The sequence below is a fragment of the Vipera berus genome, assembly GCF_964194415.1.
Source record: "Vipera berus genome assembly, chromosome: 3".
Classification (NCBI taxonomy): Eukaryota; Metazoa; Chordata; class Lepidosauria; order Squamata; family Viperidae; genus Vipera; species Vipera berus.
Window position 1 is genome coordinate 57,369,119 of NC_138204.1, and position 27,740 is coordinate 57,396,858.

Here is a 27,740-nt window from a genome sequence, read left to right on the forward strand (position 1 = left end):
TTGTCCACCTAAACGGGAAAGATGGCCGAGCGCGCGCGACAATTCTATGGCCCTCTCCTTAGCAACTTAGCGGCCCTAGCAACCGAGGCACCCTGCGGCCCTGCAGGAAGAGAAGCGTGGTTGGCGGCTTAAGCTGTCGGCTGGGCCGAAGGGCATCCCGACCGAAAGGTGCGGAGCGGAGGCTCAAAGCAGTTCATACGCGCCGGGGACGTGATTTATTTATTTATCTATTTTAATTCCATTTATATCCCGCCCTTCTCCGAAGACTCAGGGCGGCTTACAAGCTTAGCAGTAGCCTTCTTATTCCACCATGCAGTTGTTAGTCACAGTACTCCTGGTGTGTGTGTGTTTGCACCCCCCCCCCTGTGTGTGTACATACATGTGTGCGCACAGTAGAAGTGTAAAAATAAAACCTGGTTTTCAAGGGACAAAGACTTGCAAAGTTTATTCTACTTTGCTCTTCTTCCTCTGTTTCTTTCTCAGAGATCAGCAGTGAAGTGCAAAGTAAAACTGTAGTTTACCTGGCCCTTAATATGGGGAAAAGCGAAGCGAGGTTGGTATCTGTGGAGGTTCTCGGTCACCCAGGTCACGGTTGTCCCAAAGGTGCTTTTTTCAGGAGATTTAGATTTAGATTTTATTAGATTTATATACCGCCCTTTCCTGAAGGACTCAGGGCGGTTTACAGGGCATTTTAAAATCACATCAATATAAAATACAAAGTTAATATAATATAATATACAGGGCATTTTAAAATCACATCAATATAAAATGCAAAGTTAAAAGAGAATTCAAAGATTAAATTATCCCTGAAAATAAAACCCCAGTTAAAATTCTCAGCTTGGGTCAGAGAGCTCAAAGAGCCAAGTCTTCAGGTCCCGGCGGAATGAGCGTAGGTCAGGGGCAGTCCTGAGCTCCACGGGCAGCTGGTTCCAGAGGGCAGGCGCACCCACAGAAAAGGCCCTCTCCCTGGGTGTTATCCGCCGGCAATCTTTTACCGGCGGCACCCTGAGAAGACCCTCCCTCTGCGAGCGCACTGGACGAAGGGAACTTGATGCCGGCAGCAGGTGTTCCCTCAAATATCCCGGACCCAAGCCATTTAGGGCTTTATAGGTCATCACCAGCACTTTGAATCTCACCCGGAGGGCAACCGGAAGCCAATGCAACTCACGGAGTAAAGGTGTTACATGGGAGTATCGGGAAACCCCCATCACAACTCGCGCGGCCGCATTCTGCACCAGTTGTAGTCTCCGAATGGTCCTCAAGGGCAGCCCCATGTAGAGAGCGTTGCAGTAGTCTAAACGGGAGGTTACGAGCGCATGAGTGACTGTGCGTAGGGCATCTCGGTCCAGGTAGGGTCGCAACTGGCGGACCAGGCGAACCTGGGCAAAAGCTCCCCTGGTCACGGTTCGTATATGATCTTCAAAATTGAGCCGTGAGTCCAGGAGGACGCCTAAGTTGCGAGCCTTATCAACGGGGGGTAACACCTCACCCCCCATCATTAAAGGTGGAATAGTTTGGTTAGCCCGAGATGCCGGTACGCAAAGCCACTCAGTCTTGGCAGGATTGAGAGGAAGCCTGTTTCTCCCCATCCAGACCTGGACTGCCTCCAGGCAACGGGACATCAAAGGCAGTTGGACAAAGGCAGTTGGACTTTCTTGTATGTCTTTGAAGACGTTTCGCTTCTCACCCAAAAAGCTTCTTCAGCTCTGACAGGGGGAATGGAAGGATTTCTATTCCTTGCAGACAGCTGGGCGTTTGGATGGTGCAAGAGGATGAACGGATTTCCAGAAAACATTGCGTACTGCAGGAACCATTTGCACTTCAGTTTGAGATGCAGGCAGCCTGCGCCTGTCTTCCGACAGGGAAGGGACACAGGGCAGAAAACATCCCGCAGCCAAGAAGGCTCCACACACATCTGCAGTGCTCAGGTGACCCTGAGGACACAGGTAAACCTCCAAATGGCTTCAAAGACTCTCTAAAAGAATACAAATGCCTAGCTGTCTGCAAGGAGTATAAATCCCTCCATTCCCCCACCATCCAGTCAGAGTTGAAGAAGCTTCTTGGATGAGAAGTGAAGGGTCTTCAAAAAAAAAACACCAAGAAAGTCCAGTTGCCTCCAGAAGAAGCACCTTTGGGACAAGTGAGATGATAATTGAAAATAGGGATTCTCCTAAGCAGAGAACTGAAAAGGAGGGAGGGCTAGAGAGCACCGGATACTTCAATAGCCTGAAGTCTGAGGGAGCTTTGGGGGCTCTTTAAGGCAGCTCTTAAGCAATGAAAGTTTTAAACTACAGTTATACTTTGCACTTCACAGCTGATCTCTGAGAAAGAAACAGAGGAAGAAGAGCAAAGTAGAATAAACTTTGCAAGTCTTTGTCCCTTGAAAACCAGGTTTTATTTTTACACTTCTACTGTGCGCACACATGTATGTACACACACAGGGGGGGGTGCGAACACACACACACACACACACACACCAGGAGTACTGTGACTAACAACTGCATGGTAGAATAATTCTCATCACAGACCTGAAGGCAAGAAGGGGCTTACTGTTGGGACAGCTGGGGTCAGTTTTTAGCTCAAGGTTTAGCAAAAACCTGCCTATGGATATTGGTTTGTTTTTTTCTTACATACAAGAAAACCAGCTAAATGATAAATACCGGTAGCACCAAGACAGCTTTATCTCAAGAGGCTAAAAGGGCTGCTCTTGATTTGACATGCAGAAAGAATTTTCAGGAAATTTCAGAGATGCAAGTACACTCAGAAGTCAATAAATAAATAAATAAAATCGGGCAGAAGGCAGCAGTGAAGTACTTTATATATTGTTTCCAGGAAAATACTTGAATGTATCTATGAAGTCACAAGTTGTTTGTTTTCTAGTAACAAGTGAAGCTTCTAGTTTTTGCTCTCAATGAGCATTCTAGTATACAAATTAGTAAAGTTAAATCTAAATTGCTCTTTTTTGTTGGCAGTACTCAGCTATTTCTAAGGATGTATTGTGCTGTAATCCTTGCCTTCTGGGCTCAATTATCTAAAATGTTTTTGCATTGTCAAGCCTCAAATTGACTTGAACAAATAAGACCAGAAGCGGCTAATTAATTTTCAAAGAATAAATTGCATTAAAGGAAATGTGTGGCTGCCAAAAGTATTTAAGGCTGTTGCATATTCTAAGTTTAAAAAGCTGAAACCCAGAAATGTTTGTTTCATATTATACATTATACGTAACTAAAACAAATGTATATGCTTGGAATAGCTACTGTTTCCTACAGAACATTAAAATGAGATGAATTTTATCCAGAATAATAGAATTGGAAGGGGCCTTGAAGGTCTTCTAGTCCAACCCCCTGCTTAGCAGGAAACCCTATACCATTTCAGACAAGTGGCTGTCTAGTCTCTTCTTAAAAGCCTCCAATGATGAAGCACTCACAATTTCTGAATGCAAGCTGTACCACTGGTGGATTGTTCTCACTGTTAGGAAATTTCTACTTAGTTGCTTCTTGTCTTGCCTTCTGGTGCTTTAGATTAGAAAATAGGTTGACCCCCTCTTCTTTGTGGCAGCCCTTAAATATTGGAACACTTCTTTTCACTAGACTAGCCATGCCAAACTCCTGCAACTGTTGTTCTTATGTTTTAGCCTCCAGGACACTAATCATCTTTGTTGCTTATCTCTGTACTATTTCCAAAATGTCAACGTCTCTTTACAATGTGGTGTCCAAAACTGGATACAGTATTTCAGGTGTGGTCTTACTAAGGCTTTATAAAGTGGTACTAATATTTCACATGATCTTGATTTTACCCTTCTATTAATGCAACCTAGGTTAATTCTCTCCATGTAGATACAGTTCCATTAAGGATTACACGTTGAGTGCAGTTGGTCAGCCAGTTACAAATCCATCTGGTGGTGATTTTGTCTGTCCCACATTTTTCTAGCTTACCAAGAAATTGATTGTGGTCTACCTTATCAAATGCTTTACTGAAATCCAAGTGTTCTATATCCACAGCACTTCCCTTGTCCACTAATTTAGTCACTTTGTCAAAGAATGCAATAAGATTTGTCTGGCATGATCTGTTTTTGACAAACCCATGTTGGCTTTTGGTTATAACTTTGCTTGCTTTTAGTTATTCGCAGATCTGTTGCTTGATTATCTTTTCCAGGATCTTCCCAGATGTCAGACTGATTAGTCTGTTTTCCTGGATCTGGTTTTTTCCCCCTTTTTTTGAAGATGGGAACCACATCAGCTCTTTTCCAGTCTCTGGTAGTTCCCTGGTGCTCCAGGATCTTTGAAAGAAACGGTTCCATGGTTCTGAGATCATGTCTGCTAGCTCCTTCAGAGCTCTGGGATGTACGGTAATCTGTCAGGTCCAGGTGGTTTTATCTTATCTAGAGCAGACAGGTGTTCTCTTACCATTTTCTTGCTAATTTTAACTTGCATTCCTAGTCTGTCTTTTATGGTTAGGTTTTTGGTATGTTGGGCTATATTTTCTTTTTATGTGAAGACCAATGCAAAAATGACTTAAGCAGCTGTACTTTCTTTCTACTGCACATTACTTTCTTGCCATCTTCTTCCATTAGTGATCTGATTGTTTCCTTGACTTTTTTTTATATGTTGAAACAAACTTTTTTTATTATTATTTTTGACATTTGTTGCAAGTCTTACTTCATTCTTAGCCTTAGCTTTCCTGATTTCATCTTTGCAAGTTCGGGCTATTTGTTGGTATTCTACCTTAGTTATGTGTCCCTCTTTCCATTTTTTGTACTTATCCTTTTTGTCTTTCAGTTTATCAGAGATGTTTGTGCAACCAAACCACTTCTTGGATTTCTTGTTTTTCTTCTTCTTTTTGTTAGATTCCATTAAACCATTTAAATGCCTAGCAAAAGTGTTTATTTGGACAAAACAGGAAGCCAAACATGAATAAATATAGTATGGATAGATCAATTAATACAATGTGCTAAACAGCTCTGGATTTTGAATACTATCGTACACAGATGAATCATTTGGCATGGTTGCCAAAAATTAATAATCAAGAGAAGATGACAAACAAAAGGACACTGATCACCAACTGAAGGTGATGTTTTTGGAGCTTTTTGCCTTCAAGAGTTATATAATACCTCCAATTTTCAAGTCTAATTAATGGAAAGAGGATGTCTTCCTTGATTCTTTTAGCCAACGTAATACTTAAGACAAAATATGTACCAGGTTTCAGCTGAATACAAAAAGCAATGTGTATGTTAATTGCCAAATGGCATAAATAGGCAGCCTCCAGGAATCAATATATTATAGGCATTATTCATAATAATATTTGGAGAATTATACAGTAAAGTTTGAAAAAGGGATCTAATAAATTCAGGTTAGAGTCCGGAAATATGTAGAAGGGTAGTTCCGAAATGCTATTTATCTAAAAATAAATAGTAAATGTGGTATGAAAAGAGAATTGTATAAGAAAATAGCCTACAGCACTGCTATCTTACTCTTTATATAATCTCCATATCTCATTTCTTGCTAGCTAAATTAGAAAATGTAGTTAATGGAGGGATTTAAGAAATAGGGTAACATTTTATTAAATTTGCTAGAGCTGTTTCTGGGAAGACAGCCTAATTAAAATTAATAGAATTGCTGGTTTCTATTTCCTAAGGTTCTCAAATTATGACTGTTAAGCATTAAGATGAATAATATATTTTTCAGTTAGTTGGATGTCATTAAAAGAACCAAATCTAGTAACAAGAATACGCACCCTAGCATTTAGAAATTCTAGCTGGCTGATACATATGTAATAATTAACCAATTTAACCTGTTGGCTTGAAGCTGGCTTGAAGCTAAAATTGTCATACTGAATTTATGATTACTTGCTCATTTTGTTCAGAATATACTATTTCTCACCATTTGGTTACTTATTCACAATATCAGTACAGCATCAGGAGAAATCTGTCTTGTGCAAAGGGACTTTATTTACTGTTATTTCTTTTCTATCATTATCAAGTGATTCAATTGCCCCTCCAAACCGCTCCTTCACTAACTGTCTGAAGGCAGACATAAGGGACTATGAAAGTTGCAAGATAGAAAGGAATTAAATTCCCCTTTCCAATTCCTTTAATGTAAGAATGGAAGTTGAACTCTAACTACATATTATGTATTGTGTGGTATTAATTGTATCAATAATAATAGAGTCTTAAATTGGCACTTTTTTCAGAGATGCCTCAAGTCATACTGATATATTTATTTCAGTTTGGAATGGATTTCTTTAGGATAGATTCTATGCATAGTTTTTTTTTAATCAGCTGATTGTTTGTCCATAAATGTTGATTTGCAACCTCAGGTTTCACCAACAGAATCTTATGCACTCAACAAGATAAGTTACTATATATTCAACTTTGTTTTGTTTTAAATTCATTTATTTGATATGTTCATTTTACTTCTTAAATTATTTGAATGTCATTGAAGAAAGAGAGTTGGCATGTGTCCTATTAATATGTGTTATTGACTGAATAACTGAATCTGATCTTCAGCTTCTAGTGTGTAAAAGAAAAACATACCCACATGTAGTTTTCATGAACTGAGAAAAAGACATGCTATTCAAAAGTTATACAACATGCAGATTGTACTCCTGCCTTGATCTCTCAGTTACTTCTAAAATCCATACATAAATAGTGGTCCACAGTTCCCATTCTGTCTAAAGTGGGAATACAGGCAATCCTGGACTTACAACCACAAATGGAACCAGAATTTCCATTGCTAATCAAAGTGGCTATTAAGTGAATCACACCTGATTTTACAAACTTTTTTTTGTGAATCCTGCTTCTCCCACTGACTTTGCCAGTTGAAAGCCAACTGGTAACGTCGCCAATGGCAATCATGTGATCCTGGGACACTGCAACCATCTTAAATTCATGCCAGCTGCCAATCACCTGAATTATGTTTATATGACAGTGGGGATGCTATGACTGTTTTAAGTTCAAGGACCTGTCATAAATCACAGTCGCTAAATGAATAGTTGAAAGGGACTCCCTGTATCCTTTCTCTCTTCATAGGTCTGTTGCTGTACTCTGTGTATTTTCCATAATGGAGTTCAAACATAAATGTCTTCATAATGGATGATATTACTCATTTTCTTAAAGGATCATTGCACACAGTTGCTTTTGGCTAGAATGGTTTATATATTAAATATGTTGAATAACTTTATTCTCTATTTTAAACAGTGGCAGAACTCTTTGGTTACAAGAAAAAAGGGAAATCCCATTGTATGAACGTGGGCTTGTCTTAGGTATTAAAGTTCTTAGTAACATTGAGGATATGCAGTAGATATACCACAATGAGCTATAAATTAAATATGGATGGCTCAATAAAAGTAGTATCTTTTTTTCAAATGCAAATATTAGTTATAAATAACAGTTCAGAAATTTTCTGTAAATGAAATGATTGAGATATGCATTTTATATTTTGCTCTCTTGTCAGCACTAATATTAGTTATGGCTAATAAATTTTCAGCCATAACTCTTTGAGAAAACTGATTTATTCTGACCTTTTTTTCCCATACAGATACTCTGCCATAGACAAAAGCTCCTATGGATCAGTTTGCTAATTGTGTAATGGATTTATGTGCTTTTGTCAGGACTGATTTGGTTTTGAAGATGTGATAAATTATTTACATAAGTTTAATGTTGCCCTAATTGTAGTCTTTTTCTAATTGTTAACACCAACATTCTTGTGTAAAGAATCAAAAGTGAGTTTTTGTACCATGTGTAGAACATAAATACATGGTTCAGTGTTCTTATTAAATATGCATTTATTATCAAGCTGGAAGGTATGAAAACTATATTTTGAATGGAATTGAAAAAAATGCTGCAAATTTATGAAAATATTAAGATATAAGATGAAAGCATGAAGGAACCAGAGTTGTGAATAACCTTGGCAAAGGAAAGTAATAGAGAAATAATGATATTACTTCCAAGATGGTTGTGTAGAGAGTTTGTTTCAGATCTATTTTAATTAACCATTCTGAACCACTTCACCAAATCTGCCAACTTCTTGAATCAAGCTATTAGCTGGTGAATCTAAAACTATGCAATTGAAAGTTGGCTTGGATTCTGGTCTTGAAATAATTCTGTTAAATATCAGAAAGAACAATATGGTAGTTTTTGTTCTGATTTAAAATCCTGAACCCAAGGATCCTCCCAAATAATTTGTTCGATTTTTGAGACCATTTAAGAAAATATCAAAATTGAGATAATATATTGGCTACAATTAAGGTATTCATCAATTAAGTATTAATCAGTGGGCAGATTGGGAAAGCTAATCTGAGAAAGTTAGCTAATTTGGATCTTAATGTGATCTTTGTTTTACTTATCAAAAAAGAAAATTAGTTTTTCTACAAGCTTGCCAATATTTAAACTCACATAAGAATAATTTTCTTATTGGCAGATGTTATCAGAGATGAAGGAAAATGACTTTAACGGGTTACCCAGTAAAGTTATAATCTTGTTTCATGAAGCTTTTCAGTTGAACTCATATGGGTAAATTGACCATACAATCTTTTATTACACCATACATAATATTGTGCTAGTTTTTTATTCCATCCATTTGTTGAATGAGCTTATAGTACCCCAGTTTACACTAAACCATAAAAGGTAAGTATACAAATCAAATTTGATTACAGATTCATTACTTACATTACCTGCACTGGCATCACTTTATAAAATAACCTTTCACGATTTATTATTTGTTTGAATTGGATCTTTCTGTACTCACTTTATAAAAATGTCTACGGTATTTAGGGTTCAATATAATTAAAGTTGCAGTTCTCTCTTTGATTGATACATACTAGTTTTATTATATTTTTTGTGTTGATGTGTGTATACGCACATGCTTCAGTGGCATGATTTTGGAAACACCTAAGAAAATGGCTAAGAACTATCTTAACTAAAAAGCCTGGGAAAATAGATTCAAAGAAATGTTTTTGCTGCAGTAGAATGGGTTTGCATATTTGGAATAAAGCTGTCAAATATAAAAATGTGTGAGCAAGTTCTTCGAAAAATATGGAAGTGTGTAGTTATTTTGCCAAGCTGTATATAATCAAACGTAGAAAGGACCTTTCGTCTAAATCATCAAACTAGACAGACTGTCTGAAGATTGCAAATATTAATCTAATAAAGAATCTCTCTTTTTCATCTTCTCACTAGAAAAACCATACCAGACATGACTTCTGTAAAGGAGCAAGCAGCAATCAGTAGATTAATAACTTTCCTACAAGAATGGGATAGTGCTGGCAAAGTTACTCGAAAACGTATTCTTGAAAATTTCATACTTGCTAACCAAGGCAAGACTGGTCCAGAACTTGAGATAGAATTCTCTCAGGGAGGCAGTTTGTTTCTGGCTCGTATAACTGCCTGGCTCCGGCTGACGTATCCCTTTGGAGAATTGATGGTTAGGTAGAGCAAGGAAATACTAGGAAACAATGTCGACGTTGCCAGGATGGGCTACATATTGTAACTACCCCCAAAAGCGCAGTTTTGACATTTGTAGTCTCAGATACAGAAACAAATTCTGAAAGGGTATTCACAATTTTTATTCTTTCATGGCAAAATAAACCCGCCTTGTTTGATAGTTTCTTAAAGCTAGCACATTTATTATAGCAGAAATATAAGCCCAGACACAGGATTTTTGTAAATGGCTTTAAAATAGGCAAAAAAGGATAGGGGAAAAAATAAATAAATTCAGCTAAGGTTTATTCAGCAGAATATAATAAAATAAAAGCCTTAACTAAGACATGATAGCTATATGTACGGAACATGCCTGGAACAACAGTTACGATCAATTGGCATCTTTCTTTCAGCTGCAAGCGGGTGAGTAAATGATTTTCAGGAGTCGGAGGAACCTTACAATTGTTAGCCTTCTATGTTGTTGAAAGAAGGAATGTTGTTTATATTATCCTTGTATTATCAAAGAATGTACAGGTAGTTCTTGACTTATGGCCATAATTGAGCCCAAAATTTATGTTGCTAAACAAGACAGTTGCAAACTGAGTTTTACCCCATTTAATGCCTTTCTTGCCAGAATTGTTAGTGAATCAGTGCAGTTGTTAGTAACATAGTCAAGTGAATCAGGCTTCCTCATTGACTTTGCTTATCAGAAGAATGCAGAAGGTGGTCATATGACTCTGGGACACTGCAACCATCATGAATACATGCCAGTTGCCAGGCATCCAAATTTTGATCACTTGATCATGGAGCTGCTGCAACGGTCATCAGTGTCATAAGTCACTTTTTTCACTGCTGTTGTAACTTCAAATGGTCACCAAATGAATGGTTGTAAGTCAAGGACCATCTATATAGGAAGTTCTGTTGGTTATGCTTCTGTATTTTCTTGTTTGATGAATCTGTTTTCTGCACATTTACGTATTTACAAGTTCTTGAAAATAAAATGTGTGTGTGTTTTTTGTTTTTTTTGTTTTTTTTAATCCCATTTATATCCCGCCCTTCTCCGAAGACTCAGGGCGGCTTACAATCTAAAGCACAATGTGCTTAGCAATACTGTTTTAAATATTCTTTGGTAGCATCAAGGATACACTGCTTGAATAGTAGCTTATACCAAATTGGAGAAATGTTATATAATCCTTTATAATACGTTTGCAGATGTTATCACACTTGAAATCATGCAACATAGCTGCATACCAAGGATAGAAGCAATTCCAGAAAGCATTTTGATGAAATCTGAACCACTATCCCCTTCAGTTTGTCTGGATGGGATGCAGATTGCTACATGTTAAACAGAAATTGCAAGGTCTAATTTTCTGTGATAAAAGTATTGCTAATTTGTATGTCATCACAAAAAAGAAAAAGAGAAACATTGAGGGTGATGACAGTTTACTGAGAAGGCATCAACAAACATGAAGTAATGTTAAATAGTATTCTACTTCACACTCACACACACAAACAGAATTGCCATAAAGCTTTTTGTTCTTCAAATTTTTGCAGCCAACGGTACCTTCTTGAATTTCTGGAAATTGGTGGTATCCTCACCCTATTGGAAATACTTGGGCTGAAGCAACTGAAAGAGGAAGACAAAATGGAGTCTGTAAAACTTCTTCAGTTAGTGGCAAAATCTGGCAGGAAATTCAAAGAGCTTATCTGTGAAAGCTATGGTACGCTTATTTCAACATCTGTTTAAGATAAGCAGTTTGGAGGTATCAGGATAATTATTTTCTTACATTATTTCCCACATCTTTCCTGTCTCTGAACGTCATTGAAAGAAAAGAATTGCTTCCCTTCTGTAATTCAGCAGAATGATGAATCATTTCAGTGATCCAATTTACATTAATTTTAAAATAATGGAAGTCTTTGGTCTTCATAAGTTTATTTCCCTTCAACAGGGTATTATGGCCTTTTTTTTCTTTATTGCAGTATGTTAGAGCAGGGGTCCCCAACCCCCGGGCCATGGACCAGTACCGGGCCGTGGCATGCCAGCAACTGGTCCACACAAACAAGCAAAGCCCGATCTGCGGGATGCAGGCAGCACACAAAACCACGCCCCCTCTTCTCTGCGGAAAAACATCTCTCCATGGAATGGGTCCCTGGTGACCAAAAGGTTGGGGACCTCTGTGTTAGAGCCATGCATAGAGTAAATTGAAGCATAATTCCGCTTTGAAATTGCTGCAAATTGCTAACTTTCTGAAATTCCCTTACAGTATTCCAGCTACTAGAAAGTGAAAAGTTAATTCCATTATCATATATCTCTAGATCTATATGCAGTATCTATGTAGCTATATCTACAGCAGGTTTATCTTTACTATAACTCTATATATCACCCACTCAGTTGATTCTTTTCTCTAAAATATGGATATATAGCATGTGGAGACCAGATGCTGAATCACAAATTCCCACAGTCCTAGCCAGTACAACCAATTATGAGGATGCTGGAAGATGTAATTTAGCAACATTTGGCATCTAACCATAAGGACTCCATAAGGACTTCTAAGGAACATTTAGTTTTTTATAAAACAAACACACAAGAGTTTGTGCAACTGAGATGTAATCCCAAGCAAATTACCGTATATACTTGAGTATAAGCCGACTCGAGTATAAGCCGAGACCCCCAATTCCACCCCCAAAAACTGGAAAAAGTTATTGACTCGAGTATAAGCCGATCCGCCGTTCTGCAAGCCTCCGCCGCCGGCGGAGGCTGGATCCGCGCTCTGCAAGCCTCTGCCGCCAGCAGAGGCTCGATCCGCCATTTTGCAAGCCTGAATACACAGGAATACCCTGTGTGGCCGCGGCTCTCGGGGAAGCCCTGGCTGTCCGCTTCCTCGCTCCACGCTGCCATTCGGGGCCCGCGCGTTCCCCGGGCAAATCGCGGCGCCCAGCAGGCGAGGAAACACGCCCGCTCCAGTCGCCCCCCCTTCCCTCAGGAGACGCGAAGCAAGTGACCGCCCGGAGCTTACCGAGGACTTGCACGCGGCCGAGGCTTCGGTGCTTCCAGGATCGCGCGCACCTCTCCCAAGCCGCCGCCGTCCGGAGACCTGCTGAAGTTTGGGGAGGTTTGGGGAGGTGCGCACGCACCTCCCCAAACCTCCCCAAACTTCGGCAGGTCTCCGGACGGCGGTGGCTTGGGAGAGGTGCGCGCGATCCCGGAAGCACCAAAGCCTCGGCCGCGCACAAGTCCTCGGTAAGTTTTTTTGTTGACTGGAGTATAAGCCGAAGTGGAATTTTTCAGCCCAAAAAGTGGGCTGAAAAATTCGGCTTATACTCATGTATATACGGTAGTTGGATTAACTTTGCATAAGGATTGTAGGCTTCAGCTAGCACAATTTCAGAAACTGGCCTACTTAAAAAGCCAAATGTTCCAATGAACGGTTCCTTGCTTCCAAAACACCATGCATATGAGGGCAATTCGGAAATACACCTCCGTTTGGTTATCAATGACAGACAATCGCAGATACAGAACTTTTATTATACACATTAGAAAACTGCAATATTACGTTACTTTTCAACATAATCACCATTCAAATTGAGGTAGTTGTCATAACGTCTTAAAAGGTTTGAAATTCCTTAGTAGTAGTTGCTTGGCTCAAAATCTGGGCTATGGGGGAGCTGATGAAAAACATCCCAACGGAACTGCTTCAAAAGTTCTTGGGTGCATCTAGCAGTGTGTGGGTGAGCATTATCATGAACCAACACCACACCGGAGGTCAGCATGCCCCAATGCTTGTTATGGATGTCTGTAATGTTTCACAGTAGACTTCTGAATTGATGGTTGAACCACGCTTCAGGCACTAGCAGTACTCCTTTGGCATCTTCACATTTGGCGGGATTTTCTATGGCACCACTTCCGGTGTGATGTTGGTTCATGTTTTTATTGGTTAATTAATATTGCTGATGAGTTCAAAGGAACTCATTACTGGCAGATTTCTCTTAACCTATTTGTTCAGAAAGCTTTTTCCTACACAGGTGTGCGATCAATTGCTCAATTTTTGGCCACTTCCAAGTCAGAAGCGACACAAGAGCAAGTGCAGATTCTTCTGGATACTTTAGGACACGGCAACCCGAAATACCAAAACCAGGTGTACAAAGGGCTGATTGCTCTTTTAAAGTGCACTTCTCCCAAAGCCCAACAGCTGTCGCTACAAACACTCCGGATAATACAGGTCAGCAAAATCAATGAGAAGCGGGATAAAGTATGAAGTGTTGCAACCTCAGTTTTATGGATTGAATAGAATTTACATTAAGGCTGTTTAAAGCAGCTATTTATAACAGGCATATACAATGTAATGGGATCTTAGGCTTGCTCCTAAATCTTGCGCTCCAAAAATTATCCCCTGCAAGCTCTCCTGCTTTGTCCCTGTTTTACTTATCTCCCTCCCTCATTTCTGGGTTTATCAAGAGGAAATGAGAAAAAATGGAACTGGCTGGATTCACTGTAATACGCTCAGCACAGTTCACTTTTCTCCTGGCTCTGCTCAGCTGAACACCTACTGCTTTTCTATTACGGCGGGGGTAGGCAACCTCGAGTGCAAAAGTTGGGTTGAAACTTAACATTAAGAAAACCAAGATCATGGCATCCCGCCCTCTCAATTCCTGGCAAATAGATGGGGAAGAAATGGAGGTAGTGACAGATTTTATTTTCCTGGGCTCCAAGATCACTGCAGATGGGGACTGTAGCCAAGAAATTAAAAGACGCTTGCTCCTCGGGAGGAAAACCATGGCAAATCTAGGCAGCACACTAAAAAGCAGAGACATCACCCTATCAACAAAAGTGCGTATAGTCAAGGCTATGGTCTTCTCTTCCCAGTTGCAATGTATGGCAGTGAAAGTTGGACCATAAGAAAGGCTGAGCGCCAAAGAATTGAGGCCTTTGAACTGTGGTGCTGGAGAAGACTCCTGTGAGTCCCTTGGACTGCAAGGCGATCAAACCGGTCAGTCCTAGAGGAGATCAACCCTGACTGCACTTTAGAAGGCCAGATCCTGAAGCTAAAACTTAAAATACTGTACTTTGGCCACCTGATGAGAAGGAAGGACTCACTGGAGAAGAGCCTAATGCTGGGAAAGATTGAGGGCAATAGAAGAAGGGGACGACAGAGAATGAGGTGGCTGGATGGAGTCACTGAAGCAGTAGGCGTGAGCTTAAATGGACTCCAGAAGATGGTAGAGGACAGGAAGGCCTGGAGGAACGTTGTCCATAGGGTCGCGATGGGTCGGACACGACTTCGCAGCTAACAACAACAACAGGCAACCTCGGCTCTTTTATGACTCATGGACTTGCCTACCCCTGTATTAGGGGAACAACCTCTAATCAGAGTCTTCTCCCAGTTATTCTGCAGAGACCAGGGCTTCACCTGCGATGATAATCCCCTCCATTCTGTATTGAGTCTTGGGTGTTGGTATCTTCTCTCTGCTCCCTTCTTCCAGGGAAGTCAGCCATAGATCTTTCTTCTCCCTTTTCAACCAGGACCTGGCAACTGCTTTGCAAACTCACTTCACTTTCCAGCCTTTCTCTCCAGCCACTCTGTTTTGCGCAGACCTTTTCTCTCCTCTCCTTTGCTCCTCCTCTCTCCAATTTTTTATTTTTTTTAGTCAGACCAGCCGCATGGCCCCCAGCAATTGAGGAGATAGGTGCTCCCCCGGAGCTCTAGTCCCCAGCACCTGTGCGCAGGCTGGACCAATACGATGCTGTTTCCACATCTGCATTTTCTAGCCACAAATGTATTGTGCATAAATTTCAGTAAAACAGAATTTGTTTCCTCTGCTGCCTAAAAAGTCATCAAATTGGTAATTATGGAAGGGGAATCGTGGAAGGGATGGGGGCTAATCTAAGAAAGAAAATATACTGTAATACAGAAATGCAAACTGTCAACTTACCTATCAACTTGGGGAAATAATGTATGCTTCCAATAAAGTGGGTCTGAGAGGCTGCTATAATAAATGTCCATCTTTAAGTCTTTGTGAAGAGACGCGGTGGCTCAGTGGGTTAGGACGCTGAGCTTGTTGATCAGAAGGTCGGCAGTTTGGCGGGTCGAATCCCGAGTGCCGCATAGCAGAGTGAGCGCCTGTTACTTGTCCCAGCTTCTGCCAACCTAGCAGTTCGAAAGCACGTAAAAATGCAAGTAGAAAAATAGGGACCACTACGGTGGGAAGGTAACAGCACTCCGTGCGCCTTTGGCGTCTAGTCATGCCGGCCACATGACCATGGAGACATCCTCGGACAAGCGCTGGCTCTTCGGCTTTGAAACGGAGATGAGCACCGGCCCCTAGAGTCGGGAACGACTAGCACGCATGTGCGGGGGAACCTTTACCTTTACTTTACTAAGTCTTTGTGCAACTATTTATTTATGCTGTACCACCTGAATATATCTCCCCCTCTGAAACTCAAATTGAATGGAAATGGTTTTCATATCTGAAACAGATCTTGTCTAATAATAATTAGGGCCACTGACTTGTCACAGCAATACATGCTTGATTTGTAGAACAGGGATTGTCTAATGTGATTTGCTAGTAAGAAATAATTATATTATTTGAAACAGAGATGACAATAAAATCCTTTGGCTAAACGCTATTTCAATATCTTATTCAGCAAAAACATGATAATTAACAGAACTAATGCCAGGAAGTTGTTAGCTCCTCAGCCAAGCTTTGCCTTTCACATTAGTAAAACTAATTTTAAGAAATCATGGGTTCAAATAACTACTCAAATAATAACCACTGTACAGTCTTCAGCCAGCTACTATTTTTCATCTGAAGAATTGCATAACTTTAATAAAGATAGAATGTAACTGCCTTCTGGCAACTTGCAGCATTATGAGGATACTCCATATCTGGGAAAATTTGACTTTATTGTTCTATTTGACATGTGAAATATTTTCAAACCAGGCCAATTGTGCATAATTCCTGAAATTTATGCTCTGCTTTAATAACTACTTAAATATTTCTTTGCCAGAGGTATTTATTTCTCAGGCATATTTCTTTAATGTACCTAATTTTTAAAGTACTTTATATGCATGCTTTTAATGTTATATATATATATACCTGCAAAGATAACTTCAGTGAGTGGCACCCATTTGACATTATACATTTACATATGATTTGAATATTTATTATGTATTTATTAATCAAATTTATATAACTTCCATTTCATGAAAAATGGCACATAGTGATATACAATAAGCGGTAAAAAAGAATACATATATAAAAGCAGACCTTTAAAATAAAAAAATCAGCATTAAAATATAGATGATTGAAACTAAATATATATATGATAACATTACTGTTTTGTCTCTCCCTTGCATTTTACCTTGTGTAATCTGGTGATTATATTACATGGTTTTAATTGTATTGTTTTAACCTTTTGTGTTGTTTGCATGGTTGTTTTGTTTTTTGCTTTTTGGTATTATGTTACGTTTTGGCATTCTTTATGCTATCCAGAGTCACAAATGAGAAATGAAATAGATAAATAAATAAAATTAATAAATAGAATTAAAACTAAAAGCAAGTTCAGAATTGTCCAAGGGCAAATAGGTAATCTGTTGCTAAAAGGAATTCAGCTGTGTCGGTCAATGTAGTGTCTACTGGAACATGCTAAATCTAAATATTTACTACATATTTCTGACATGTATTCTCCAATTTAATTGGGCACATGCAGTCTCTCTGAAGTATATGGGCGGTTCAAAAATGCGAAAAATAAATAAAATTAAAATTTTGAACTGAAGCATTCTAAGATGAACTTATTATTTTACAGAATCCAGTTCAGGAAATAATACTCCCTTATTTCTTTTTTAATTTGCCAGTCAATTGTGGGAAAAGCACATCCGAGCATTGTTGATTCTGTGCTGAGTGTGCTTCGCTCTCTGAATTTCGAGGTGCAATATGAAGGTACGTAAAACTGTTTTTTCCCCCCTCTCTTCAATGGTTATATTAAGGAAATACATTTACTGGAAACTGAAAATTAGAGTTTAAATGAAGGAGTGAGTAAAACTAACATTTCTAAAGCAGGGGTGGTGGGAGGGGAACTGACTTGAAAACTAAGGTTGTATGTTAAGCAAATGTTACACCCAACATGAAATATTATATAAATAACCATAACATTTTCCTTACCTGAGTCATTTCAGATATGTTGCCTATACTGCCCATCATAATAGTTAATCTTGTTGCCAAGGGAGTCAAACCATGTGTGCATAAATTATGTTAGTTTAGTTTTACTGAATAGATGGCAACAAAGCCAAGAGATCTCTTGAGACTAATAGGAAATAAGCAAAATGACTGTCTTCATACGAAAGTAAATGTTTTTATGTTACTAATCATTGCTTTTAAATTTTAATTATTTAAATAAACTTCTTAAAGTTTTGATAACATTCTACAAGTTCGTTATCAAAATTATCTAGCATTTTACAGATCATATTATTTCCACATATCCAGTGCAGTGACAGAGTAAGGCTTAGAATCTTTTATAAAACAAATATAATCCCTCTGGATCCTATAGAAATAAGAAAATATCTGTATCTTCAGTTTATGAGAACATCCAATACTTTTTTCAGTAGAGCCATGGACCAAATTTTGCTATGACATTTCTCAGTTGATAAATTATCTAAATATTTCCAGTGCTGAGTGATTTACAATTTAAGTTAATTTATGCTAAATGTATTCTTATAGTGTAAGTCCAAGTTTTCTCCATGATATATAGGCAATAAACATAATTTTGGTGAAACTTTGTTTAGTTATTTAGCAATTATCTTATTCCAAAAGTCTGACAGTTTTTCATATATCTACCAGCGCTGGAAGACTGTAACCCTCCAACATTTTGTTGCATAATTATGATATAATTATATTATGCAACTCTTACAGTGGTTAAAGGCTATCAGTGGAAAATCTTCCAATATAATTCCTACATAGAAGCTGTCAGAAATTTCCCAGAGTTCTGCAGCACTTGCCATTCGTTATCCAGATGTTAATTTCTCAAAACTCTTTCAACTTTAGGAAAGAATTTCCTATATCTGTTTCCTATAATTACATATACATTTTGGAGATCATTTCTTTAGATTGAGAAGAGTAATTTAGTATCAATTTCTCAAAATTTGTTAATGGGCAGTTGTAAATTACGGTTATTTTCTTGTAACTACATAGTGTAAGTATGACTTTATTTGAATCCGTAAGAACCCCAGTATTTCATATCTTAATTGAAGTTACTGAAGTTACCTCTTGTTTATAAAAATCTCTTATGTATATTCCCTTATCTTTCCACATTTTCCATTAGTTCTAGCCTATATTGATCATAAAAGCTGAGGTATCCCTCCTGTATGAGTATTGTATACTCTTCCTCTGGATCTGGATAATGTAGTAGTAATAGTTTATTGATTAGTCTTGCAACCTTATCAATAAAATAAAATAAAATAAAATAATAAATAAAATAAAATAAAATAAAATAAAATAAAATAAAATAAAATAAAATAAAATAAAATAAAATAAAATAAAATAAAATAATAAAATAATGATAAATCATTGACCTAGAAATTAAAAAAATACTGGGGTTAGAATACAACCCTGTCTGGGATAATAACATATAAATTCATTATTTATTTTACTATAAATAAAGGTAAAGGTAAAGGTTCCCCCGCACATGCGTGCTAGTCGTTTCCGACTCTAGGGGGCGGTGCTCATCTCCGTTTCAAAGCCGAAGAGCCAGCGTTTGTCCGAGGACGTCTCCGTGGTCATGTGGCCGGCATGACTAGATGCCAAAGGCACACGGAACGCTGTTACCTTCCCACCATAGTGGTCCCTATTTGTCTACTTGCATTTTTATGTGCTTTCGAACTGCTAGGTTGGCAGAAGCTGGGACGAGTAACAGGCGCTCACTTTCAATTTTCACCCACTGTTTTGCTTCATATTTCAAAATGAAAGGGATTGTATTAACCTAGCTATGCAGCTTGATAGTATTATTTTAGACTTTCCCCCTTAAGTCTATTTTTTAAAAAGACAATTATTTATATTTTGCTGATTTCTCCAATAAAAAGAGGTTAGAACACAAAACACACTGTAAGGGCCTGTGCAATTATTGGCTGAGAATTCACGGCTGAATGATTATGTCATAATGATCTTCCTATTAAGATCAATTTTAGACTGCATATAACTTTCATTTTTAATAGACACTTCCATTAAACAAAACAAAAATGATCTATAAATTTTAATGGATTTGTTTTAAAAGGACTTAGTTCTCTTTAAGGGATAAGATAGAAAATCTAAAGATAAATTGCATCTTAATTGTTTTACCCAGGACATGAGTAATGGCTGATTTTGACAAGGGCTGATTATGCTGTTTTGGGGAATACCTTTGTATTGATCATTTGGTTGCTCTATTTTTCCCCCCTGAAAACAGATTTGCAACTTAATGACATGACATCCAAAGTACATAATCATTCTTGACTGATCTTGCAAGCTGGACAAAGTCCACCCTAGATAGTACTTGAATGGAAAATTACCTCCTCAGTTATGAGCTAAAATATTAAAGTTTAAAAAAAGGCACACTGGGAAAAGTAGCAATCCAAGTTGGTAAGACTGATATGAAAATTACATGGAAGTAGTTGCCAAGAATTGAATTCAAATAGAGAGTGTCTTTAGTATTCTGTAATTCCTCCATCATTATAGGCCATTATAATGTCTAATGTTCCCGTGCATATTTCATATATGTCAGTGTCTCTAATGGCAGAGCCATTTTAATGAAATCAGACCATAGAGAATCAGAGCTAAATGATATAATGGGTTTTGTTCCATCCCCCAGAGTCTACGGAAAAAACCGAGGATGTATTGTATAAGAGATACTATCTAATTAAAACTAGCTTGTGGCAAAATAGGAATTTTGATATCTTCCTTCTTGTAGCTATTCAACTGATCAAGGACCTTATGACTTATGATGTGCGACCAGCTCTGCTAAAAGGCTTGGTTACGTTACTAAAGCCATCAAGGCAGGAGACAGCCAAGATGCAAGCAAGAATCCTGGAAGGTAATATGTTGAACAGTGGTGTTTGGGTTTGTCCGTAAGGAAGATGGTTCCTACTTTAATACAGGTGGTCTTCAACTTACAACAGTTCATTTAGTGACCATTCAAAGTTATAACAGCACTGAAAAAGTGACTTACGACCACTGCATCAGCCCCATGATCAAAATTCAGATGCTTCACAATTGTCTCATATTTATGATGGTTGCAGTGTCCCAGAGTCATGTGATCAGCTTTTGCAACCTTCTGACAAGCAAAATCAATGGGGAAGCCAGATTCACTTAACAACTGTGGCAAGAAAGGTCGTAAAATGGGGCAAATTTAACTTACAAATTTCTCAGCAACATAAATTTGGGGCTCGATTGTAGTCGCAAGTCGAGGAGTACCTGCAAATATAACTGTATTTGCAATAATACAATTGTATTTATAAGTGCATGAGTAGAGGGGAAAATTTTGCTGTCAGAGGAAGCAACATGAAATATATATTATCTACCTAATTCCATCTCAGTTTCCAAATTTTCAGAAAGTAAGCCTGGGTTCTGAGGCGGTAAATCCCATTATAAAACTTCACCATTGATTGTAGCTGCATATGTTGAGAATGGGAGGACAGGACTGTGTTTTTCAAAGGAAAACATACATCAACATTGCTGAAAAGTCAAAAAATCAAAATCCCTGTCTTTACTACTGAAATGAAAAATAGCTATCCAAGTCAAATACTGCTGCTGCTTGAAAGCTGGAGAATTTGCAAATGCTTTTCTTGGGAAATCTGATTAAGAATGTTCTACCTAGCTCCAACTCAAATCAAAAACAAAACTTTGAGAAAGCTATGAGATACTGTATTTGATTTCTATATTATATCATCTGTTCAGAAGCCGGCTCTTTGCGCCTGATGGAATCCTTGCCAGCATATGTACAGCAAGCTGCAGCAGCCAAAACCATTGGGTAAGAAATTTTTAGTTACTGGAACTAGCTCTCTAAACATTTAAAATAACTGCTCCGTGCAGCAGAAGAGGTACAAGGAACCACCAGGTCCAAGGGCAAAACAGAACAAGTATGATACAGGCACCCTTCAGATACTTCTTTTTTTTTTAAAAAAAAGTTGTTTTGACAAACATCTTATATGTATTCCTGCTTGGTATAATAGAGAAGACTATTATTCCTATAATACTTTATAATTAAGACTTTTATCACAATTACAAAGGAAAGGGAGAAGAAGCAAATACTATTTGATGGGATGGATATATTTAAATCTTTGCACCTTTTCATTTATAAGCTATTGTTATGGAGGAGAGAAACAGGTAATTCTGAAGGAGGGGATAATTAAATAATTGAACTAATCAGGATGTATTTTTAGGATGTATTTTTAAAGAAATTATACCAGTCCAAATTAATAATGAAAGGTCAGTAGTTGTTTACAAATATCAGAGTAATTGGAATATTATTGTATATGGACAGTTTTATTGAATGCGGACAGTATAACTGAGTACTTATTATTTTGTCTGAAGCTCTGTTGGTATTCTGATCTTAATGTCCATATTGACATCTGATTTACATCACAATAAGGACAGTGATGAATATCATGCAAGCAGTCATTGAAGGACAGTGATACCAACTATGTATTATTACAGTATTATTGTACAGAGACAGTATTACTGAGTATTTAGTTTGGAGCTTTATTGGTATCCTAAAGAAGGCATGTTTAATTGTTTAGATTGTCATCTTTGAAATGCAAAGTGGTTATTTAAATAAGTGATTTAGATGTTATTAAATTATTTAAATTATGCAATGTATTACATGTTTCATAGTAGAGTACACAATGTATGTCGGCTCAAGGGCCTTATCACTCTTTGCCCAGTATCCTGAATGCTGCATTCCCAAGTGGGGGGAGCAGTTTTTCTTTTTTCTTTTAAAAATAATTGTATTACTTTTACAGATATAGCAAAATCAGGCCCAACTCCAGCTTTTTACTTCATCAGAAAAGGATGCAATGGCATTTAAACTATGCTGTTGTTGCTGTTGTTATTCCAACTGGTTACAGTATTGTTATTTTTGTTGCTACTGTTGTTACAGGGGAAAAAACAAATGGAATAGTGCCAGAGAAAATCTGGTGTATTTATTTATTCAGTATTCTTTGAGATTTGTGTGGATTTAAAGGACAAAATAGATTTTGAAAAAAACCATAAGCAGCCCTTTGCTCTTTAATCACCCATTCAAAAAGAAAGAGAAAAAAAAACATTTCAGTCCCACTTGTTTTGAGCACAGCAAAAACGAGTGCTGGGGTAGGCCACGTGTAGCCTGCAGTGCTTGAACTATTACTTCATAACAACTACTTCAGTGTTGAACTGAAACACCAGCCATGCATTCAGACCGTACCAAACCAGTCTGGGTTAGTATTTTAGTTCTAAACTAATCATTATTCCCCTCCTAGAATTCTGGCCCAGGAGTCTAGGGAAGTGGCTGAGGAGCTGATCTTCTTGAATGTGGTACATGGCCTTATGTGTGCCATGGGCAACAAAGACCACACCAACTGTCAGAGACAAGCTAGCATCACATTAGAGGCAAGTACCATTTGGAACTAGGGGGCAAGTAGATGTAGTTTATTCCTGTCATTTCTGTAACTGAAATTAAGAGTTTGCATATAAGGTTGGGATTATGGTAGTTGAACTCAGGATGGCCGAAGTACAGGGAAGGAACATGTTGGTATAGAAAAGGGAATTGCTTCCATATTTAAGTAAAGCTGGCAGAATGATATTCCTATAGAGTTTTTATTTTAAAACTGCTACCAATAGTGAGTAAAGCTTCCCTCATCTCCCTCTCCACTCTAGCACAAACACAGGAAGATAAAAACAAAATACCAACTAAACCTGCCTAAGAATTCCTACATAGCGTTTTGTCACGCAGTGATTTAGTACAAGTGAAGCATCTTAGCAGAGAAGCATCTGTTACTACCTAGGATTGAACTCTCAACCCACTCAGAAAGTTGAGAGTTCAATCCTAGATAGTGGCAGATGTTTTTCTGCTAGGGCACAAAGAAAAAATAGCTGCTGCAAACACTGCATGGTGTCAGGAAGGACATCCATCTAGTTCTAGCACATGCTCAGCTCCATCCAGTGACCCCAACTCTTCCCCAAAGTAAGGGATTACAGGGTCACAAAAAGAGGGGTTTTTAAAAGCATTCTTTCCTTGGAGTAGTTGCTAGTGTTTCAAATGCTGCCACTGCCTGCCTACCTAAGCAAAAAGGGTTGCCAGAGGACATACACAGTGATGCAGAAAACCAGTTAACTTTCCAGAAGATGCAGCTATTTTATCACTTCAGGCAGGGAGGTGCTTTGGAAAACACTTTGTAAATGTTTCAAATGCTTGCAAAATTGTGATGCTTTTTCTTATAGCTGGACTGATGTTTCCTTGTAGTATTTTGTACAGATATTTATAGTGATTGAGAACTACGTACGGAGGGCCATGGGAGAAAAATTGTTCGAGCTATTCATGGTATGTATATATTGTCCTGTATATGTTGTGCTTGCCTGATGGATTCTCCATTTTAAGCATGTTTTATATTTTAAGGGCAAGATTAAGGATTAAAATCAAAATGTATTTTTAAAACATATTTCAATAGCTGCTGAGTACTGTATCTCACTAAGGGAGAACAGACTAAATAAATACCACAAAAAAGTCAGAATATCAGCATTTAATAAAATCCAGGTATTATATATAACTTTAAATTAATTACACCAATTTTTCTGAAAATGTTTTTGTTGTTTATATTGGTATAGTGAAAATAGCTTAATATTTTTTTAAAATATTTGTACCATTAACAAACATAGTAATATTTAAAGTGTACAATGTAGAGGGGTATACATTTAGAGAAATTTAACTGACAGTATTAAAAAGGACATATCGTTAAAACAACAAAATGATTTTTTCCAAACTTTCTATTCCCAACTTTCCAACGAGACTAAATGTAAACATTATTCTCCTCTCCCTGCTAGGTATTTTTAAATAGTCCCTAAATCTGTTCAATTTCGATTTTGTTTTGCATGATTGCCCCACAGCAGTAGTGGTTCCTAGATTTAAAGAAAGGGAAGAACCTGGCAAGGCATAAACCAGTGCTGCTTAGCCATGGCTACTGGATAAACACAACACGGGTAGTTCAGACTTAAGGCTAGGAAAAGAATGGCCAAAAGTCCATTGACCAGAATTGGGTGGAAGAAGCTTAAAACACTGGGACAGAGACAGGCAGAAATATAGTGGTTTCTGTTGTTTGCCTTAGACAGATCTCCTGACTATATGACTTTATTGTCCATTTGTTTGTAATGTCATTATTTTCTGACATGTCCCTGCTCCAATATTCTTTCGTCAATTTTGCAATTCTGGCTTGCTCATGACTGATTTTTCTCTTGTTCACAGAATTCTTGCCATACAGCTTCGTTAACCCTATTAGCAGAGGTTATGTTTTGCAATTTTGGTACACACTGTATTATAATTGAATTTGTTTACCTGGTATATTTTCCCTTTCAAAAGTCTTTAGAATCTTCTCCATTTCATAATAATTCAATAATGGAGATCAAATTAGACCCATAATGGCCTGGTCTTTATTTGTATTAATAGCACTTTCAAAGGGAACTGACTGCTTAAAAGGAAAAAGGACACATCTGTAAACCTATAGACCATAATGCCTATGCATAATTGTGCCATATTAAGTAAGTCTTATCATTTTATAATCATTTCCAAACAAAACTCCCCATAGAAATGTTCAGAACCCAGAGACAAGATCTTCTGGGTTACTACCAATTATGCATGAATAGAACACACAGCCTGCCTTAGACTGAGATCAAAGGGCAAATTAATTATCTAGAGAAGATTACTGAAATCTGCTATTGCCAAGACCAAGTGTGGAAATCTTTTGCCCCTCAGATTTTAGGAAATTGTAGTTCCCAGCAACCATAAATTTAATTGGACTTAAAACAAAGGCTAGTAATGAATTGGCTAAGCAATTTATATTACTTCATTCCTCAGTGTGTGGAATATAATTGAAAGGTGACAAGTGACTGAGTGAGCACATGAAAAACAGATTTTTTTTCCTACTTCATTAGTCACAGTTGGCATATCCAATGTGATCAAAAGACTGGGGCCATCAAAACCCCAACTTAAGGACCAGGACATTAATCTGATTCACATATGCATGTTCATGTCTAATTAAACTGCAGCATAATTACAGTAAGACCTATGTTAACTTTCCATTGAAAATGTTTCATATGCTTGCCCATGCATCAAAGTGAAATCGATTGATGCACTTGTATGAACTTGCCCTTTGTTTTCAGCAATTTGTGCTATAAGCAATCATCATGGGATTCGAATTAGGAAGATGTGTAAAGAGAATTTAGCTTGAATGGTTTTGAGACAGGCAAAGAGTCATTTGCGATCTCCATGTTCTCAAATTAAAATTATGAACATTTTTCTTTCTGCAGCAAGATGCTGCAAATTTGTACTTGAATATGGATGCTGTACAGGCTGATATACTGGCTACCAATATAGTCAATATTCCAGCAGATTGTTTGGCTAAAGGAAAAACGCTTTTAACAGGTATGCTTTTTGCAGTCATGGGCAAAATCTACAATAAGAAACCTATATACAGAATTGTATATACAATTTACAGAATTGTAAATTCTCCTTTGGTACAGAATCAAAAAAGCATTTAACACATACAGCTAAATTCAGAAACTGTTTAAATTAGTCAAGCAATAAAAACATAAAAAGCGGTATTTTTATATATGCTTTTGTGTATGTGTGTTTGTGTATATAAAATCTATGGAAGGAAATACCAGCTAACAACCTAAAATGATTTGGTCGAATCGCTGTGTTCTAACTTTATTGCAAAATAAACTGGTCCATAGTCATTTGATTAATTTTTGCAGCACAAACTGTGATTTAAGCTGAAAGGTGTTCATGTGTGTACATTAAGTATGCATATACATACATACTTAAAATTAGTCCAATGCTTCAGTAATAGATTCAAGACTAAATTGTTTTTCTTGGATTGAAATTGTTTTTCTCACCAACCTAGAGAGAGAATCGAGCCCTGAAGAGGAATGGCAGTCTGAAGACAGTGAAGTACTTTCTGCGCCACTTGCTTAATTTCATTCAAGCATTAGGTTTATTGTTGATTTTAATCTTTTCTCCATTTTTCTGCACCCTTTGCACAAAGTACCTTTTTCAAAATCTTTTCATGCATCCCTATGAAGAAAGGATGGAGGACTATGTAACTGCAGTGCAAACTATGTGGTAGTTGAGACATTGGGACAGGTGATTCCTATTTTCTTTGACTAGATAGTTACTTGCCTAGTTTTCTCATCTGTTGCGGTACAGATTGTACTAAACTATAGTTCCCATAATCTCACAACAGTGGTTCAATACCACTGGAAGGCATAAAGCTCTGGAAAATGTAAGGAACAAAATTGGCTCTTACCATTGGATAATTTTTGGCCAATGTCATAGTCCTACCCTGATTCATATCATTATGAATTATATATTAATGTGAAACAGCTCCTTGTACAACTAACCTAGTCTCTAAAAGAGGAAAAGGAAAATCGGTGTTAAATAAAATTGCATTGAATTGTTGCATTTAATCTGCACTTCAAAGTTATACTTACCTTTAAACTAATTTATTTGCTTACTTACATGAATACACACTTTCTGCTACATTCTCTTATAGCCTGTATGATTGAGAACATATTTCCAATTATGCGTACATGTGTTTGCTAAAAGACCAACCTTAAAGCACAACAGATTAAATGTTTTGAATTACAATTTTCATTATTCCAGCTGGAAGGAGACTGTAGTACCGTAGTTACAACTCAACAACTGGAATAGAGCACTCTACTCTGAAAGTAGTTTTTCCTCAAATAAATTCATAACGATCATTTATTTGGTCTGAAAATAATTGAAAACATGACTCATCTTTTCTAATAGCATTCATTATTAAATATATAATTATTTATTTATTATTCAGTAGCAAACAAGGTTTTTAGAAAATAAAAATGTTGTTTAATAAAGGTTTCTATCTTAAAACCTTTGATTTTAGGTGTAACTGCACATACTCAGGGCTATTCATTTCCAGAAATTTATATTTAGAGCAAAGGTTGATATTCATGCTAAGTGATCTATCCATTACAATGTTCAGAGCACTGTATCTTAACTTTATCTCAGTTGTTTCCAATCCCCAAGATTGTAAAATTGCATTTTTACTATCTTGTGAATCCTTCAGTTCTGAGC

At 37.5% G+C, this 27,740-nt stretch overlaps 1 protein-coding gene across 2 annotated transcripts; it reads left to right on the forward strand.

Moving 5' to 3' along the window:
• The first annotated feature begins 23 nt into the window (after positions 1-23).
• Positions 24-27,377, forward strand: ARMH1 (armadillo like helical domain containing 1). 2 transcript variants are annotated; one of them, XM_081325740.1, is made up of 12 exons: positions 24-168; positions 9,176-9,397; positions 9,770-9,838; positions 10,970-11,136; positions 13,439-13,635; positions 17,269-17,353; positions 20,352-20,474; positions 21,338-21,410; positions 22,897-23,026; positions 23,880-23,957; positions 25,937-26,051; positions 26,533-27,377. In XM_081325740.1, the coding sequence occupies exons 2-12, from the start codon at positions 9,192-9,194 to the stop codon at positions 26,601-26,603; spliced, it is 1,314 nt and encodes a 437-aa protein (XP_081181866.1). In that variant the 5' UTR covers positions 24-168; positions 9,176-9,191; the 3' UTR covers positions 26,604-27,377. The 2 variants fall into 2 exon arrangements, with proteins under 2 accessions (XP_081181866.1, XP_081181867.1); XM_081325741.1 differs by lacking the exon at positions 17,269-17,353 and having other exon boundaries at positions 10,970-11,004; positions 13,420-13,635.
• The last annotated feature ends 363 nt before the right edge of the window (positions 27,378-27,740 follow it).